The following is a 20,798-nucleotide window of genomic DNA, read 5'->3' on the forward strand; positions in this document are numbered from 1 at the left end:
CAGAGTCTCAGCACTACCTCCCTCAAAATCCACACCACCCCCATTGACTTCAACCCCCAACTATTTCTGAAATGTAACAATACTCGTCTGACTGCAAGTACCGGATGAGCAGAAATTTCCTCCTACAGAATAAAGAAAAAAGATCTCTCAACTAAAATTTCCTGCAACTAAATACAGGAAAGTCTAAAAAGCTCCATTGTTTGGAGTTCTGACCACAGACTACTTTTCCGAGCCAGTGACACGATCCCTCTCCCGAGTAACTGGCAGAGGCAGAGCACTCTGCCGCCAATGCTCCAAGCTCTGGAATTCCTTCCTCAAACCTCTCCTCTTTCCATTTTAAAAGTCATTAAAACACCATCAATTTGAGCAAGATTTTGGTCATCTGTCTTGATACAGCAGATCTACTGATATCCAGAATGAGCAGACACACCCATAACTGTGCAATTTCAGCATACAGGCTGCAGCCGAATAGAGTGGTGGCCATGGAGGTTCGATGCTGCCATTCAAACTCCTCATGGCAAACCTGCACAGACCTCCCAACCCTTAATGTGATAAATGCACACACTGGACCCGTGACAAGATAACCTGGCAAAAATTACAGCAGTTACATTGAAATTAATGGGGGGAAAAAAAATCAGCTGCCAGGAACAAAGTGAATGTTTCCATCCAATTTAGTTTAAATGTTTAATTGTCGGTGTGTGAGCATGTTTTTCTGCAACCATTTTGATAGATCGAGTGTCAATGAGATTTGTAAACGTATTTAAAAGACTGACATGGGCACTGCAGAACTGGAATCTTGAGTAAAACAAAGTGCTGGAGTAATTCGCAGATCAGGTAGCTGGAGGAAATGGATCAACACCCCTCTCCCACCCTCCTTTGGAGGAGGGCCCTGACCCGACATGTTGCTTTTCCGTTCCCTCCAGAGATGCTGTCTGAGTTGCAGAGTTACTCCAACACTTTGTTTATTTAAATAGCAGGTTTGAGAGTCAGGAAGTTGGAGCTCTGGGCTTCTTCTTGGCTCTAAATGCAGCCACATGCTCTCATTAGTATACTGGGAGCTGACCTCCCAATAGAAGACCTGGGACCACACTGAAAGACATCATGGGCCAGGGAGCAGATAACCAGCAATCTCAAGGCAGTGGCAGATTTTCCCCAATGTCCCTGTGGCCACCGAACTTTGCCAACACGCATGTGAAGTACCCAATAAAATATTTTACTACATTAACAACTAAGTTATTGTTGGCAGCAATAATCATAAGGCAGCACAAGGCCTCTTACAGAAAAAATGTTTTCTCTTCAGTTTTGAAGTAGTATCATAGCTATGGTATTTTAAAGTAGAGATATGTAACAGTTCAAGAGTTGAAATTCGGAAAATCACTTTAAATTCAAAGCACAACTGTACAGTTAAATTAGTGGATGGAAAGTTTAACATTGATTTGGGAGCACTTGGTGATTTAGGCATTGGAGGGCACTCCCACACAAAGCAGAAGTTGCAAGAGTTCTTGAATCATTTAAATTGAATTTCCCACAGTGAGCCTTAAGGTCTGTCTTCATTAGTTTACCACAGTGAATCTGCTCTGAGGTGATGGGCAGTTGAAGGATAGCACAATGGCACAGTTGATAGAACTGCCTCCGACTCACAGCACCAGAGACCCGGGTTCAATCCTGACCTCGGGTGCTGTCTCCACTGTGTTTGTAGGTTCTCCCTGTGACTGCATGGGTTTTCACCGGGTGCTCCAGTTCCCTCCCACATACATCCTAGTGACATGCAGATTTGTCAGTTAATTGGCCTCTGTAAATTGCCCTCAGTGTGTAGGGGATGAGAAAATGTGATAACATGGAACTTGTATGAATGGGTGGTCAATGGACTCAGTGGGCCGAAGGGCCTGCTTCCATGCCATATCTCAAAACTAAAGAAGAATTGTCACCTATATTTAGTAGTTAAAATTTAGTTAAGTCTCCTTCCTTTTGAATTTACCAATACTGATTAAGGTTCAATAAATAAGTTGCAACAGTTAGAAACAACATTTGAATGCCTTGGTAAATATAAAGAAATACAGTGAAAGTTCTCAACACTATTTCCAACCTTTTCATGATTAATTGATAGCCAAGGAGTCAAAAAGGCTAGAATTTAAAAAAAATACAAACACAAGAGTAAATATCTCAAAACAAATGTTAAGGCAAGGATGAAAATGCAAAAGAAACACAAACTTACTCAGGGATGGTGTACTCTGCTGCTTTGATTTTCCTGAAAAGCTCCTGAGGTATGCTGTCATAAAATGGGAACTGCCCATAAAGCATTGTGAAGAGCACCACACCTAATGCCCACATGTCACTTGGTTTGCCCCTATATGGCCGGCCTGGAAAACAAAACAACACAATCTATTTTAGCCATTGTTTCAGATGGTTTAAAAGCCGGCTGATTTATACCAATACATTAAAATAGTTCCTGCTTAATCAACCTCGGGATTCGGATTGACAAGATTTCTACCATTGCAATTCTAGCGTTTGATGTTGCAAAAGGCAGAGATCAATTTTCCAAAAGATAATAAAAGGGAACTGAAGATGCTGGCCCCAACCCGAAATGTCACCTATCTATATTCCCGAGATGCTGTCTGACCCGTTGAGTTACTCCAGCAGTGTGTCCACTTTTCCAAAAGATTTGGCTTCTCTCTTAGAAGCATCTTCAATTTCACCTCATCTCAGATTTGTCCCATAAAACCAGTGCAGCCACAAACGCATCTCATCAGCACTCAGCGCAAAGCTCGGTATAAAGCTCCACACTATTCACTGCATTGTGACCCATCCTTATTTATACAGCTCGAATGGAGTGCTACATGAAAATATATATGCCATACACCGACACAATATTTACATGTGTACTGTACTTTATTACAATATCAAATAGTCTCAAAGTACTTCACACTTTATTCAGGAATATATGGAAGTAAATACTCCATTTCCCCAACGTTGGACAATCACACCCATAGGCAACGTTGTCAGAATAGTTTTGTTGTTTAGGCAAAGAGCCAAAGCTAACGTGCAAGAAACCAGTGAAGCTGGAAACTGGACAAATCCATTTGTGGTCAAATAGCCTGAAACTATAGAACAACAGGTTGACAGGTGAGAGAAATCCCTGAATTTTAAAGACCTGGGAAAAAAGTCTGAGTTGACGTGATGTCTTGGTTAACAGATGAGGAAACAGTAACACAGCAAGTAGGACTACATTTTTTCATCTTGTGTGGAACAAGTTCATTATCTAAAATTGTGAAACTTAAGGCACGGCACCAAGGGTGAACAATCAGTCCATCATATCAGTGTCAGCCCAAACAACAAAAGCTATTCAGGAAAATCTAAATTTCTAATTAAGTCCATTAACTTACAAATGTAAGTATTTCAAATGTATGCCCGTGCAATGAAGACTTCTGTTGCTTCTAAACTAACAGGCAGCCAGTTTCAGAACCTCACAATCCTCTGGGTGCAGAAACATTTCAATGCCAACTTTCTACATGTCACTTCAAATCTATGGTGTATGGTTACAGGCCCTGCAGTTAATATACATTAGAACTCACTATTACACTATTTCAACATCTCAATTTTATAAATCTTGAAGCTCTCTGACCTTTTACTGTTTCAAAGGAAAAAACAACCCAACCTCAAAATTACTACATAACCTCTGTTTTTTTAATTTATCAGATATTTCTTAAACACATTATATGCCCATCTTTTTTCTTTAGTGATCTAGCGATCTGTGCTCCAGGTTCTGTCCAATCCTCAACTCTTGGCTTCCTACCATTTGTTGTACATTCCTACCATTTACAGTACATTCCTACCATTTACTGTATATTCCTACCATCTCTCAACCAGGAAGATCAACAAAAGTTGCACAAGTGGATGGGTCATTGATGGGTCTTCCTCACTGACAATAGTGTGGGAATAGAGTTATACAGATAAACAGCACAGAAGCAGGCCCTTCTGCCCACCTTGTCTATGTTGACCAAGTTGGCATATTGGGCTGGTCCCATTTGCCTCTATTGGGCCCATGGCCCTCTAAACCCTTCCTACCCCCACATCTGTCCAAATGACTTTTAAAAGTTGCAATTGCATCTATTTCACAGCTTCCTCTGGCTTCATCCTTTTACAGACAACCTTTTAAATAAAAAAAGTTGCCCATGAGGTCCCTCTTAAATTTCTCCCTTAGGCTCCTCTACACTAGGAAAATGGCTAAGCATTCACTTTATCCACGCCCTTCATCTTGTATACCTCAAGAAGGTCACCCTGAAACCTCCTGCCCTCCAAAGCAAAACATCCCAGCCTATCCAATCTCTCCCAATAACCAACCCACAACCCCAAGCAACATCTCAGTAAATCTCTTCTAAACCTTTCCCAACTTAATGACATCCTTCCTATGGGTGGGCCACTAGAACTGCACAGAGTACTCCAAGTGCGATCTCACTAACAACTTGTACAAGGGCGCGGGACACCCGGGTTTGATCCCGGGTACCAGTCCTGTCTGTACGGAGTTTGTACATACTCCCCATGACCGCGTGGGGTTTTCTCCGAGTTATTTGGATTCCTCCCACACTCCAAAGACGCACAGGTTTGTAGGTTAATTGGCTTGGTACAAGCGTAAATTGACCCTAGTATGTGTAGGATAGAGTTAATGTGTGGTAGGCCGAAGGGCCTGTTTCCGCGCTGTATCTCAAAACTAAACTGCATCATGTCCCAGCTTTTATACTCAAGGAGCCTTCCCAATGAAGACAAGCATGCCAATTCCTTTGTCGCCACATAGTGCACCTAACTCGCCACTATTAGGGAACGATGCTGCACCTTTACTCCTCCAAAATCTCTTTTCTGTAACACTCTCTACCGTTTACTGTGCAAGTCTTGGCCTAGTTTGGTAGAGTTAAATTCCATTTGCCATTCCTTGGCCCACCTTTCCAACTGATCTTATAAACTTCGACCTTCTTTCTTCGTGTCCATTCTACCACCAATTTTGAAGTCATCTAGAAATTTACTAACAATGTTAATTATATTGCCATCCAAATTGTTAATGTTATAACAAGCTAATCCCTGTGACAATTCATTGGCTACAAGCCTCCGATCAGAAAAACCCTCCAACTCTTTCCTCCAAGTCAATTTTGAATCCAATTGGCTAGCTCAACTTGGATTCATTGTCCTCTAACTTGCCAGACTAGCTTAGCATATGGGACATTGTCAAAGGCCTTGCTAAAGTCCATATAGCAGACCTCCCAACATTTGATTTTTTACAAATTTATAATTTTGATGTCCAAAATTCATAATATGGCGTATAATGCAACTTTTCAGTAAAATAAGTATGCACGCCAAATGCGCAGACACACATTTTCATACATTCATGTGTGAAAAACGACTATTATTTCCAACAGTCTGTAGTTCTTGAACTACATGTACAATGTCAGGCCTATCATGAGTATGTTGTGCTATTTATAGAAAGGTTATTGAACAGAAATACTTTTTACAACACAAAGAAAAGATTGTTTTGTTTTTTCTATTTTGCTTTTTCCTTACACATCCGAATTCTCTTGGTATTGAATAAAAGAACAATGGTCATAAAATGTATGACTAAGTTATGAAGAAAGAGTTTCATCTAAAACTACACATACCTAATTTAATTGAAGACATACTTGCTCCAGTGGTCTTCAACAGCAAATCAAAATGGTCCATGCCCCCCCAACTATCCTCCCCCCCTCCTTCCCCCCACTCCACCCCTCCTCCCCTTTCCCCCCCATCCCCTCCTCCTCCCCCACCCACCCACCCTCCCCCTCCCCCCACCCCTCTCTTCCTCCCCGCACTCCAACCCCCCCCCCCAATTCACTCACCCCATCCCCTCTCAACATCAACGGGCCTCACGCTATGCGGCGAGGCCAGGCCAGGGATGAGTGGCAGGGCGGGGCGAGGCATGTGCTTTGCGGAAAAATGTGAGGCGAAGTCGGAATGGCGGAAATTAAATAAGAAAGCGGAAAATTTCCGCCAAATTCGGAAGAGTTGGGAGGTCTGATATAGCCAAGGTCCATTACCCTGCCCCCATCATGTCCTATCGGTGACCTCCTCAAAAAAACTTCAGATGTGTGAAAAACAATTTCCCACGCAAAGCAACGATAACTATGCCTAATCAGTCTGTGCCTAACCAAATGCTAGTAGATCCTATCCGTCAAAACCCCCTCCAACAACCTTTCCACCGCTGACACCAGGCCTGCCGACAAACCAGCAGTTCCCTTCTCAACTAACAGTGCAACAGTGGCCAAACTCCAGCTTCCAGACCTGCACGTGGTTAAAGATGATGCAAAGATGTGGTTAAAGATCTCTGCAAGACCTCGTAATTTTCTCCCAAGCTTCCCAAAGGGTCAGAGGTTACACTCGGTCGGGCCCTGGGGATTTATCCACCTCAATATGCTTTAAAACCACCATTACCACGACTTTGGTAATTCATATGATCGAAGACATTACAACTCTTGTGCCTCAATTCCTAATCTTCCATGATCTTCTTTGTAAAAACAGATAAGTATTAATTTAATATATCCCCCATGTCTTGTGGCTTCACACAAAGATGGCCACGCGGATCTTTAAGGGGAGCTATTCTTTCCATAGCCACCCTTTTACACTTAATATACCTATAGAATCTATTTGAACATAATGCCAGTTCTATTTAATTTCCACTTTTTGCCCTCCTGAATGTCTTAAGTGTAGTCCTACACTTCTTATACTTGCGAGGGATTCACTTGATCCTGACTGCCAAAATGTGACCTTTCACTCCCTCTTTTACCTGACCAGAGCCTCAACGTCGAATGTAGTTATTCTCAAAACGCTGGAGTAACTCAGCAGGTCAGGCAGCATCTCAGGAGAGAAGGAATGGGTGACGTTTTGGGTCAGCCATGATCATATTGAATGGCGGTGCAGGCTCGAAGGGCCGAATGGCCTACTCCTGCACCTATTTTCTATGTTTCTATGTTTCAGACTGATGTCAGGGGGGCGGGACAAAGGAAGGATATAGATGGAGACAGGAAGACAGTGGGAGATCTCTGGCACAATGGATGTCTGGCATTTTTAAGGGCGGCACGGTAGCGCAGCGGTAGAGTTGCTGCTTTACAGCGAATGCAGCGCCGGAGACTCAGGTTCGATCCTGACTACGGGTGCTGCACTGTAAGGAGTTTGTACGTTCTCCCCGTGACCTGCGTGGGTTTTCTCCGAGATCTTCGGTTTCCTCCCACACTCCAAAGACGTACAGGTATGTAGGTTAATTGGCTGGGTAAATGTAAAAATTGTCCCTAGTGGGTGTAGGATAGTGTTAATGTACGGGGATCGCTGGGCGGCACGGACTTGGTGGGCCGAAAAGGCCTGTTTCCGGCTGTATATATATGATATGATAAGTGGCAACTCTTGTTTTTGATGGAAATTGCAGAGTCTCATTCATTCCACTACTACCCCATCTTCTATGGGTAAACTCTCAATCCAAGCCATGACCATGGATGTAATTTACCACAAGCTTCTGGAAAAGCCGACCCGAGGGAACTTGATCAAATGCCTTATTAAAAAGATAGACATTAAATGCTGGAGTAACTCAGCGGGTCAGGCAGCATCTCTGGAGAAAAGGAATAGGTGACCTTTTGGGTCGAGGCCCTTCTTCAGACTGAGGGTCAAGGGAGAGGGAAACTAGAAGAATGTGAAGGCACAAAGAACAAATGAATGAAAGGTATGAAAAGAACAAATCAAAGCCAGCAACGATGATCAAGGATAGGTGGAGCCCACAATGGTGGGAACAATTCAGAGAACTCTGGAAGGTAAAATCCATGAGCAATATCATAATCAGCTTCATGATCCACATGCTTCAAAGCTTCACTTCTTGATGTGGGAAGTTTGAATCAAGACGTTGAAAATTGGGCTGGAGAAAACATGGGAGGGGAAAATGGATATTGGTTCTTGGGCAAGTTGGAGAAGTGAGGTTAGGCGACAGGCAGGAGAAGGAAAAATATTTAGCTGGACTAATAAATAAATTATAATAACATTGATGAGCCATGATGTAATTCAAATTAAAGGAGGGAAATAAATATTGGGGCCTGAAGTCACTTAACTATGTTCATGAGCTTTCACTAAAGATGGCAAAAAAGGAGAGAAAAATGCTGGAAGGCAAAGAAACTTAGATTTCTTGTAGCAATCTGCACATACAATGGAAAGGCTGCAAGAGCAGCTTAATACTGAACTGAAACAACTTGAGAGGCCAAGTCTTTGCTTGAACAGGAACATTTATCATTGACAAACCAGGGCAGGAATAAATGACAGCAATTTACCAATGCTATATTATGATGCAAATCAATTCTGAAAATTATGGGAGAGCTGGGGGTTTTGTGGTTTATCTGGCCACATTCATCAACATGAGATAGCACGTGAATCATAACTCATTTCTGGAGTTACAATGAGAAATAAAACAGGAACATCGAAACAGGGTAACTTTTTTTGTCGGGCAAATATGTATTTCACAACTTCAAATTTCACTGACTAGACAGAAGGACAACACGCCTTCAATGGGTGAAGACAAAACCTCATCTGATACTAATGTTAGTTTCAGTTAATAGTAGCCATTCAAGAGAGCAATCACAAGTGATACCTCTGCATATTGCATTCATGGTAGAGAGAAACAATGTGTTCCCAGTGGAAGTTGGAGAATGCTTGTATCCCAAAGATTAACCCACCTCCCACATACAGGAGGTAAATCAAAGTTGAAAATAACAGGAACAAGACAATGCAGATGCTAGTTTACCAAGGAAAGACAAAATGCTGGAGGAACTCCGTGAGTCAGGCAGTAACCCTGGAGAACGGGATCCGAAACATCACCCATCCAGGTTCTCCAGGGATGCTACTTGACCCACTGAGTTACGTCAGCATTTTGAATCTTTCCATGAAAATATGGAATGTCAGTGTACCGTAATTGGTACACGTGACAATAAAAGACCTTTGAAATAATATTCCTTTGCCCCAGAGAAGCTAGCCAGGGGTGTAATAGAAGTTCAAGTCAGGGAGCACACGGTTCATGTAGAGCATTAACAAAGGAGACGAGTTCAGGGCCGTCTTTACAGCATTATGGGCCCCGGGCAAAGCAGTGTACTGGGGCTCCTACGACAACTACTCACAGGAATAAACACTGTACACTCCGCCACCCCCCTTTCCCCAGCACCCCCATTTCCCCCACTCTCTCTTCCCCCCCACCACCAACCCCCACCCTTGCTGTCCCCCTTCCCAGTCCCACTCTGCCTCCTCCCACCCCCACTCTCTCCTCCTCCCACCCTCCCCGTCGCCTCCACCGTTACTCTCCCCCACCCCCCTTTCCCTACCAGCCCCCCCCTGTCGTGCCGGCGAAAAGCACTTACCGAAAAGCACTTAGCGATGGACTTAGGGTGCTACATTGTTGCGAAAAGCACTTACAGATCGCTGTGAGAAGCACTTAGGGATGGAAAATGTTGCGAAAAAAGCACTTATTGAACCTACATTTTTAAAGTAGTATTTATTTATTGCAAGTCACTTAACATACACAGATCAGCATGGGGCCCCTACGCTCGTGGGGCCCCGGGCAAGTGCCCAACAGGCCCATGCGTTAAGACGGCCCTGGACGAGTTATCCCAAAAGGGCCATTCCTGCACAGTAACTTCTACAATTCCGCAGCCCTGAATTTCTTGCTTCATAATGGTCTCTGGAGTGGTTGTGGACCTCTGATAATAGGCTGTGTTTTTTGCAACATAGCCACAAAAATTAGCCTGTTCTTTTTAACCTGTGGAGCAAAACTTGATCTGTAGCTTACAGACGGTCCATTTGCTTGTCAATGGAATTCAATAATTAGGAATAACCTTCACTCCAACCCATAAACATGACATCCTAACTCGCAGCTCAGCTGATATCAATTAAGCACAGAGATCAAGACTGAATTGGGAGTTACAGGGTTTTTACTTCAAAAGCATTTATCTACCCAGTAGATGCACATTAAGTTACAAAGTTATTTTCTAACTATGTCATAAGCGTTTGCTAATTCAATATTTTGTCAAAATGCACAAGGGGTTGGGGGCAGAGGGAGAGAGGTGGGAGAAGAGAACTTTGTAGCTTTGTCAGAAATGTGTCAGATCTGCAGAGGACTTTTTTTAGCTACATTTTTATGCTCTGTGTTAGTTAATTTTGGTTAAGTCCTAAGATTTTTATTTAAGGGTTTTGATGAAATATCATCAACTCAATCTGCAACAGTTTCTCTCCACAGATGTTATCTAACCTGCTGAATATTTCTTGCACGTTTCATGTACAATGATGCATGGAATGATTAATAGAGATCAATGATTATTTCCACATGCTTGCATACCGCTGAGTAAGTGACTTGGATTATTCAGAGTTTGCTACATTCCAGCTTCCAAGGATAAATAACTAAACTGGTTCCAGTTAGACTATTGTGATCATCAGCCAAGATCTTTTCTATAACCAACTTTCTGTAGGTTCTGTACTTCAATGAAATTTTCCATCATAAATCAAGAGACCAGGTTGGGAAATCAAGGTCTATTTTGCAGCCATGTAACTGAACAAAACTGACCAAAACTGACCACTGATGAGAAAAACAACTAGTGAGTCATGTGCAAGGTGCTGCACATATTCCATCACAGGCCAAGTTCTAGCTCAGACAATCAAGAACAGATATCAGGAAGTATGACAGTATAAACAGCACATTTCCACAAATCACTTCTGTTGAGAGGGGTGATTGTGTTTTATGTTTTTTTAAAGCTTCTTCATGTCATGCATTTTAATTGCAGATTCAAAGTACAAAAAATAAATTACAAAGTACTCGACCTATAACTTGGTGTTTCTATGGCTGGCTCAGCCAACCTAAACAATAGTGCCCCACAAGCCATGGAAATGTAGGGGACCCTGTTCTGTGCCACTGAAGTTGAGGGAGTTTTTGTTGTTGGAGATTGTTACTGGCCAGTTTCTGTTTATTTTCTTGCAGATGTTGACATGGTAGATTTCGGAATCATACGTAATCGCACTAGCATTGAACAGTTACAGCAGAGGAAGTAGTTATTCGGCATATTGTATCTGTGCCAATTCTCTATTAAAGCAATTTAACTATTCCATCTCTTGAGCATTACTCTGTTGCTTTAATTTATTTCACCAGATTCCCTCTTGAATGCCAAAATGGCAGTCAACATGTCTCTAGCTGACCTACAGGCAGTGCAATCCATATTCCAAACAATGTAAAATGTTTTTTTCCTTTTGTCATGACTATCTTTCACTTTATTTTGTACCCGTGACTTCACCTGCTTGAAGACTCTAAAGAAAACAGCCTCTGGATTCATTGTTCAGAATCATCATTATATATACATTTATCAAATCTCCCCTCAGCCATTGGTCACTCCAAAAAAAAAAAAAAACAGTTCCCATCTGACTAATCTAACCATGTAACTACCATCCCTCATTTAAGAATTATTGTCATAAGATCTTGGACTTCTCTAATGCCTTCATTCTCCTCAATTATGCCCTTAAGGTGCTGTAAGCAAATACCAATCACCACTTTCCTCCTCTGGCCAAATTGCATCTCCAGCCATTGAAGATGTTCCTTTTAATCACAACCACCTCAAAGTTTATCAGGAAGACGTTAAGCTCAATATGGCTTGAGTGTCGAGGATAACTACTCTCATCTTCCTTCCAGAGTATCTACTGCTCTTGTGCATGTTAGAATCACTGTTTAATACGTTGTACCATAGATTCCAAGAGTTTCCAAAATTGCTTTGAGAGTCATGGAGTTGGACATTCAGCAAGGAAACATGTAGTTCCCCCCCAACTTGTCCATGCTGACCAAGATCCCCTTCTAATGTAGTCCCATTTGCCCATGTTTTACTGACATCCCTCTAGACCGTTCCTTTCGATGTACATGTCCAAATATCTTTTAAATGTGATCTAACCTTTAGCAGCAACTGACCATGCAGAACCTTAAAAGCCTTACCGAAGACCATATACATCACATCTGCTATCTTGCCCTCGTCGATCTACTTCAAAAACTACAATCAAATTTGTAAGACATCACCCACACACAAAACCATGCTGACCACCATCTCTAATCAACCCAAGGACATAGGTTTTAGGTGAAGGGGAAAAGATTTAATAGGAATGAGGGGTAACTTTTTCCACAGTGGTGAAAGGGTGGTGGATGTATAGAACAAGCTGCCAGAGGAGGTAGTTGAGGCAGGGACTATCCCAACATTTACCCATTCCTTCTCTCCTGAGATGTTGCCTGACATGCTGAGTTACTCCAGCATTTTGTGAATAAATACCAACATTTAAGAAACAGTTTGACAGGTACATGGATAGGATAGGTTTGGAGGGATATGGACCAAATGTGGGCAGGTGGAACTAGTGTAGCTGGGACATGTTGGCGGTGTGGGCAAGTTGGGTCGATGGGCATGTTTCCACACTGTATCACTCTATGATTTCACCCAATCCCCTGTCAACAGTCTGAAATAATCTGAATTGGGAGCTCACCACTCAATACATCAGGGCTGATGTAGGCAGGACTCCCTCGCTGATCTTTGAGTAAATCATCCTCACTAACGAGATGCTTTCCAAGACAGAAGTTTGTGATGGTGATTCTATGGGTCCTGCAAGCAAGAACAAAACAAATTAGTGTGCATAACAATTTCGGCGTCAGGCATTTCGGGTGGAGAAAAAGTGCAGTAAAAATGTTACATATTAAAAGTTGCTACATTTGTACAATTAATCCATTAATTTCTAACTAGAATTTTATTTCAGTAAACTGGGTCATTAAACAATGTAACAACACAACTCTGCTGATAGAGAAGCAACTTCCAATTATATCATGCACGTATTTACCCTTGTTGCTGGACAACACAAGTTAAGAATTGAAAAGCTGAGAAGTTGCTGAATTGACGAAGCTCCTAAATTAATAATACTACTTTCAGTTAGAGCCAACACCCTCCCATAAGTGTACAAAACACAACTTTCCTGTGAAAAGACTTGTTTCTATTTCTTGTCCATTTTCTGCCACAGATACTGCCTGGCCCTTTGAATTCCATCAGCAGTTTTTTTTGCAAACTCACCAAAAGTTGAAGAGCCGATTTGCTTGACAAATTTGCTGGAATTCTTTGAAGAAGTAATTAGCAGAACTAACAAAGGAGGGTTGGTAAACGCTATTTAGTTAGATTTTCAGAAAGCCTTTGATAAGGTGCCACACGTTAGGCTGCTTAGGAAGATGAGAACCCATGGTATCAGAGGGCAAATACTAGCATAGATAGCAGGTTGGCTGGATGGCAGAAGACAAAGAGTGGCAATAAAGGGGGCTTTTTTCTGGTTGGCTGCCAGTGACGAATGGAGTTCCACAAGGGTCGGTGCTGGGGCCACTAGTCTTCACGTTGTATATTAATGATTTGGACGCAGGGATTAAAGGCTTTGTGGTAAAGTTTGCAGATGATACGAAAATAGGTGGAGGGGCAGGTAGTGTAGAGAAAGCAGGGACTCTGCAGAAGGACAGGTTGGGAGAGTGGGCAGAGAAGTGGCAAATGGAATATAGTGTAGCAAAGTGTAGAGTCATGCATTTTGGTAGAAGGGATAAAGGCTGAGATTATTTTCGAAATGGTTTGAGAATCCAGAAATCGGCGGTGCAAAGGGACGTGGGAGAACTGGTGCAGGATTCCCAAAAAGTTAATCTGCAAGTCGAATCGGTAGTAAGCAAACTCATTGCCAGCATTTATTTCAAGGGGGCTTGTATACAAAAATAGTGATGTAATGCTGAGGCTCTATAAGGCGTTGGTAAGGCCACATTTGGAATATTGCGAGCAATTTTGGGTACTATTTCACTGGAAGGATGTGCTGGCTCTGGAGAGGGTCCAGAGGAGGTTTAAAAGAGTCATCCCAGGAATGAGTAGGTTAGCCTATGATGAGCGTTTGTCGGCACTGGGCCTGCGGTCGCTGGAGTTTACAAGAATGAGCGGGACTTCATTGAAACATACAGAAGTGAATGGCTTGGATAGAGTGGATGTGGAGAGAATGTTTCCACTAGTGGGAGAGTCTAGGACTAGAGAGCATAGCCTCTGAATTAAAGGAAGCTGGTATTCTTTTAGGAATGAGGAGAAATTTCTTTAGTCAGAGGGTGGAGAATCTGTGGATTTTTTTGCCACAGAAGGCTGTGGATGCTGTCAGTGGACATTTTGAAAGGTAGAGATAGGTAGATTCTTGATTAGTACAGGTGTCAGGTGTTATGGGGAGAAGGTAGGAGAATGGGGTGAGGAGGGGGGGGTTGGATCAGCCATGATTGAATGGCAGAGTAGACTTGATGGGCCAAATGGCCTAATTCTACTCCTATTCCTTATAACCTTATGAATATCCGATTACAGGGATTCCTCAATTTATGAAAGGTTAGCATTCCTCGAAAATATTTTAAGATGAAAATGGTTTTTACCATTAGTTTCTAAGTAAAAATTCTGCTTGCATTCCAGTGTTCAAATCTTCTCATGCAAACAAACTAAATATATGAATGATATCAAAGTATCTGAAATAAGAGTATTTTATTCACACAATTTGAAAATCAACATGATAAAAATGTAAATAATGTAGCTTTACAGGGAGGGGGTGGGGCGGGTCGCAAAGTGATACAAGATCCCACGTGTCATAGTAGAAAGGAAGATTTTGAACTAAAGGGCTCTTTAGAATTAATAGTGGCTCATTTAAGTAGAGACGTAATATTTTATCCTTCAATGGATATCCTTAGAAAGCTCTTCGTCAAAAACTACCTAAAAGCAAGGTTTTAAATATTTTTTAAGGCAGTGATAATTAGATTATTGACAAGTAAACAGGCAGAAAGGTTACCATGAGTAGGTGGGTACATAGAGTTGAGATGCAATTGGATCAGCTATCTGCCCGAAGGCTCTTGGGGCCGAAGGCCTGTCTCTTTGTCCTATTTCGTACCATCAAATCTAAGTGGTAGCGGTAGCTTTGCGTGAAAAGGACGGCAGTGGGGAGAACAGAATAAGGTTACTGGTGTTCAAAAGATGGAGATTGCGAGCTGCTTTAAACTCAGATTTGCGATGTTGATAGCAAGACTGCTTTCTGGGTGGCCGATGAATAAGAATGAAAGAAACTGTTACTGGAAGTATGGATGGCATCTCTTCTTATAATTTCTTGGAGCAAAGCGCAGCATTTTCCTTCATTCACACTGTGTCAATATCGGGATCATTATCTTTAAATGAAAACAGTGCTGGGAAAACACTGCAGGTCCATAAAAGATTCGACTTAAAACAATAACCTGGTTCTCTTTTGCAGGCGTTGCTGGATTTGCAACGGTTTTCAGAATTTTGTTTCTATTTTGGATTTCCTGCATTTCCCTTCAAATGTTTTCATCTTTAGAAATAGCCACCACTTGCTCAAAATGAGAAAAAATATCTCCAAAGTCTTTCCTCCGTGACCCCTTGTTGTGCAGCTTTGTCACCAGCTATTTGTTCTTCGTGATCTGTAACTCAAGTTCCAACAGATCTTCCTTTACTATAGGATTCCAGTAACATTATCCTGGTCTATTTCTTCATATAGACCAAAGATCACTCCATCTCTCACCCTCACTTTGGGAAATCAGACCACATGGCTGTGCTCCTTCTTGGTTTGGGCACAGACTGAAGAGCAGAGCTCCAGCGGTGAAGACCAGGTCAGGAACGGCAGTGGAACAACTGCGATGACTTCAGAGTTGGAAGACTGGGTGATGTTCCAGGATTCGGCCATGGACATGAACAAAGACACCACGGTTGCCTCCAACTTTACTAGTTAGTGTGTGGTAAAGTGTTTCCACCAAATCAATGAGTGTTCCCCATCCAGAAACCTAGGATGAACTAGGAAGTTGGCAATCTTCTATGGACCAGATCTCAGGCATTGAAATCTGGCTATGCAGGTTCATACAGGAAGTTCAAGTACAACCTCTGTAAGGCTATCAGAAAGGTAAAAATCCATTTTTGCTCTAAATTGGAGGATGAGACAGATGTTCGGCAGCCGTGGTAGAGCTTGCATGCCATTACTTCCTATAACTGGAAACCACATGTCAGCTCAGGTGAAAGTGAGGCATCACTCCTGATGAACCTTTTCTCCTGAGATGCAGCCTGACCCGCTGAGTTACTCCAGCATTTTGTGATACTTTCGATTTGTACCAGCATCTGCAGTTATTTTCCTATACTCCTGATGAACTGAATGCATTCTATGACACTCCGAAAGGTTAAACACTGATGTGGCTTCTCGGGCCCTATAGCATGGTAATCTCAGTTACTGAGGCCGACATACTATGAGAAGATCCCTTCATGTGGGTGAATCCGCAGAAATTTGCCTGGACATGGTGGTGTACCTGGCCGCATTCTCAATTCCAGCATGAACGATCTAGCTACAGTTTTTGCAGACATCTTCAACCTCCATTGAGGTCCGAGGTTCCCACCTGATTTTAAAAGGCATCAGTTATACTGGTGCCCAAGAATAGCAAGGTGACATGCCCCAATGACTATCAAATGGTGGCATTAACATCTGCGGCGACAAAATGCTTTGAGGTTCGTTAATGGCACATAAGAATCAGAATAACCTTTATTGTCATCCAAAAAATGTCTTTTGGACGAAATTCTGTTACCCGCAGTCCAACAATAAGAGCAATAACACACACAATCACAAACTAACTCTACCAATGAGCTCCTACCTTAGGAAGAACGTGGACCACTTAGACAACAAGAACACTGACATCAGGCTCTTGTTTATTGATTACTGCTTGGCATTCAACGCCATCATTCCCTCCAAACCTGTTATAAAGCTCAGAACTGGGTGGCTGCACATCCCCATGCAACTGGATCATTGACTTCCCCATCAACAGACCACAATTGGTATGAATTGACAACAACACTTCCTCCTCAATAACCATTGCACGGGAGCACCTCAAGGCAGCATCATCAAGGACCCACAGCAACCCAGCCACGCTCTCATTTCACTCCCAACATGAGGAGATGGTGTAGGAATCTAAAACCATAACCTCCAGATTCAAGAACAGCTTCTTCCCAACACTATCAGACTCCTGAACACTACAAACTATGAGCTGTCATAGTCGCACTAGTCACTTCAGGCTTTTGGCACAAATACTGGCAATTTTAATTAATTTAATTCTTTGTTTATTATGTTATGAGTACTTTTTGCAGGTCTGTTATGCTGCTGCAAGAAAGAATTTTATTGTTCCCTTATCAGTACATGTAAACAATTAAACACTCCTGACTCATACCCAACATCATCTGCCAACCCAACAATTTTGGTTTTCTAAAATGTTTCTAATTCATAAACATAGGAGCCATGTATCTACACACTGCCAAAAATGTCCTTCATATACTATTCAATGTTGCATTGATCACTTTATTCTAAGAGGCATTATATGGTTATACGGCTCTCATCCAAATTTCCGAAATGCTGTTTGACTCAAAAATGACACGTCGTGGGTTGCAAGTCCTAAATGCAGCAACAGTATCCTGGTCCCTGAGTGTAACAATGAAGTGTTACAAGTAAAAATATTGGGTTGATGTTGGCTGAAATTTCCTTGATGTTAAGCTTATGTCCAGGAGTACTGTCAATAGAGGAGGGTCCGTTTACCCCGTTAAACTTTACACAATATTGTTCAATAAATAGAAACAATATAACGTGACCTTGAAAGAGCTGTGGCAACACACCAGGATTTTTGATAGATTGCCAAATCATTAAAAAATGGTCATTAAATCTCTCCTGGGACTCAGCAAATTCTCCAAATAATAGATAAATAGCGATTCAACTTCAGTCATTATCTCCAAGCAGAAAAACAAGGTGATGTTTAGCTGTCTTGAACAGCTTTTGACATCTTTTGTGATGAACAATAGTGAGGACATCCCACCATCAGCAGTGGTAGAGTTGCTGCCTTATCTAACCAGAGACCAGGGTTTGATCCCGACTATCCCGATCCGGGTGCTGCTGTCAGTACGGAATTTGTACGTTCTCCCTGTGACTGTGTGGGTTTTCTTCGGGTGCTCCGGTTTCCTCCCACACTCCAAAGATATACAGGTTTGTAGGTTAATTGGCTTTGGTAGACAATTTGTAAATTGGCCCCAGTGGGTAGGAAAGTGTCAGCGTAGGGGGTGAACGCTGGTCGGAGTGGATTCGGTGGGTCGAAGGCCCTGTTTCCGCACAGTATCTCTAAAAGTCAAAAGAGCCCCATCTCATTTACATCGAATGTTTCAGAGAATATTTTCTGCCACCATATTTCTTGTATTTACTGCCCCCCTGCAAGGTGATTATGCAGGTTTCTCATTCTCCAAAAATATTCAAAATGAGCCACGGCTGGCCTTGAAGATTCCAGCATTTGCAGCAGATTCATCACCCTACTCTTTAAGTCCTGCCAAAATGATCACTCATTTTCCTGGACCATTATCAAACTCAGCATGTGTCCCTAATCTTCTCATTACACACTTAACACTTTTTTCCATTCTTTCCATTACAATCTGATGTAACATATAATCCACCTCCAGCTGCAACGGGGTTTGGGTTTATTTAAAATAAATAACATTTATTTTATCTACATTAAAGATTGCTCATTGATACAGGAGGATTTAATTAAAGGCCAATGTCCAAACATTCACCTTTTTTTAACTTGAATTAAAAGTATTCATCTTACTAATAGATATAGCTTGCCATAATTGCTTGGGGACCTGTAATATTTAGTACTGCTAGTCAGCTTTGAAGCTATTTTGCACAAAATAGTGCTACACAACAACAGCAATCTCCAAGACGGCAATATGTCCTGGAAGTGCAACTTGCATTGTGCATGGAGAATGAGCTGCTTACATTCTGGTGAAAAATAACTTGGTAACTTAAGCACAAGTACAAATGGCATTGGAATTTTAGTGAAAATCAAACTTTTTAAGTGCAGGAATTACAGGAATGTATTGATGAGGACCATTCCCCAATTAACATGTTCCAGTAAGGAGGAGGGATGAAGATGGCAAAGTAAGGATACCTTGGATGACCAAAGAGGTTGTAAATTTGGTCAAAAAGTAAAGGGAAGTGCATGCAAGGTTGAAGAAGTTGGTATCAAGGTTGAAGAAGTTGGTTGAGGAATATATAGAAAGGGAGGAAAGAACTCAAGTGAGCAATATGGAGGGCTAAAAGGGGCCTCAAAATGAGTTTGATGAGTTGGCTCAAAGAAATTCCCAAAGTTTATTAAAGCAAGAGGATAACCAAAGAGAAGGTAGGACCACAAGGATAAATGAGGGAAGAAGGCTGGGGTGTAGGCGAGGTATTACACTTTCCATCTGTTTTCACCAAGAACATAGAGGTCAGTGAGATCAAGGTGAATACCAATATGCAAGGACAGCTCGAGATTAAGGAGGAGATAGTGTTGGGGATTTAAGTGCATTAACGTAAATAAATCTGCAGGAGCTGATGGGATTGAGAAGGAAGGGTAAGAGACGAGACTGTGCAACACTTAACTAATATTTTTGTGTCTTCTCTAACCACAGGCCCTGTTTCCACACATGGAGAACTGGATCGTAGCTAATTTTGTTCCTTTATTTAAGAAGGGGAGTGAATCCAGGGAATTATTGGCTGGTGAGCCTCACGTCAGTGGTAGGGAAGCTATTGGAGAGGATTCTTCGAGCCGTACACTTGAGTTTGCTAAAACATGTCCAAATTCATTACTCCAAACTCTTCTTTTGGACTGGGATTCAGGTTTCTTGTGCTAACCTCACATCAGCTTGTCAAATGTTGCCAATTATAATCCTGGAGTGTTTAATTATATACAGGACACTATAAATACACATTGTTACAAAGCGACTTTTAATGATGAATAGATGTACAAAGTGGAAAATGTAACCAGAAGCGTCCATATTGCAAGGGGTAGCTGAAGTTTCTGTCACACGATGTGGGCTTGGAAACTGAGGATAAGATGGCAAAAGTAGAAGACTCGACAGTGACACCACTTCAGGATAGGAAAACGATGCCAAGGAGCATTTCTAAATCAGGAGGATGATGATCCTCAAATCAGCATGTTGAGAACAGGATCTTATTCTCCTTAGGCATTCACCCAGGACTGAGAATCATTTACTTCTGATGTGAGTAATGAGACCAATGTGCCAATGACAGATGGAGCAGATGGTGATAGGAAATCAGGAAAGGAAAGAAAATGTACTAAAAGATGGTAACCAAACATGTTTGAAGCTTTAGAAAAGTGTGAGGGGTGGCAAGAACTAACTAAATGTCTGCAGTATGGAGAAGAGCCAGGGAGACAAAATGTTTGAACAGGCAATCTGCTGGAGGAACGCAGGGGGTGAGAGGAATTATCAATTGTAAATTTTAAATAAAAACCCAGAATCAAAGATATGCAGAGAGGGAATATTTAGCCAGTATAACAAGAAGAGGGGGAGTGGTGAGAGTGAAAGTAGAGGCAGCTAGGCCGGAACACAAAGACGACCAGTGCTGGAATTTGATAAGTAAGCAAATTAATAGTGAGAACCTTTAGGGGAGAAGCAAATGGTACATAAACCCCAAACTTGACAAGTAAGGAGCAGGGGAGCCAGTAAGTGAAATGTCTGTGTAGGAGGTGGATAGAACCAAGGGGCAGAGAGGAACGAAAAAAAGGGGTGGGTGTGAGAAAGGAAGAGAGGAAAGAGTAGAAATTTGTATGCTTTCAAATTTCCCTCACTTCAAGAACAAGAATGCAAATTTTGAATGTTATTTTGGTCTCTAATCTTTCT

General features: G+C 41.9%; 1 protein-coding gene across 2 annotated transcripts in view; it reads right to left on the reverse strand.

The window, feature by feature from the left end:
- Positions 1–20,798, reverse strand: part of stk40 (serine/threonine kinase 40) — an 83,238-nt gene that overhangs the window by 20,280 nt on the left and 42,160 nt on the right. For both annotated transcript variants that reach the window (XM_078423062.1, XM_078423063.1), the window contains exons 7-8: positions 12,547–12,662; positions 2,216–2,360 (exon numbers count right to left, since the gene is read on the reverse strand). In XM_078423062.1, coding sequence (XP_078279188.1) covers positions 2,216–2,360; positions 12,547–12,662 — 261 coding nt within the window. The remainder of the gene's footprint in view (positions 1–2,215; positions 2,361–12,546; positions 12,663–20,798) is intronic.

Source organism: Rhinoraja longicauda, chromosome 27 (assembly GCF_053455715.1).
Source record: "Rhinoraja longicauda isolate Sanriku21f chromosome 27, sRhiLon1.1, whole genome shotgun sequence".
In the NCBI taxonomy this organism is placed as follows: domain Eukaryota; kingdom Metazoa; phylum Chordata; class Chondrichthyes; order Rajiformes; family Arhynchobatidae; genus Rhinoraja; species Rhinoraja longicauda.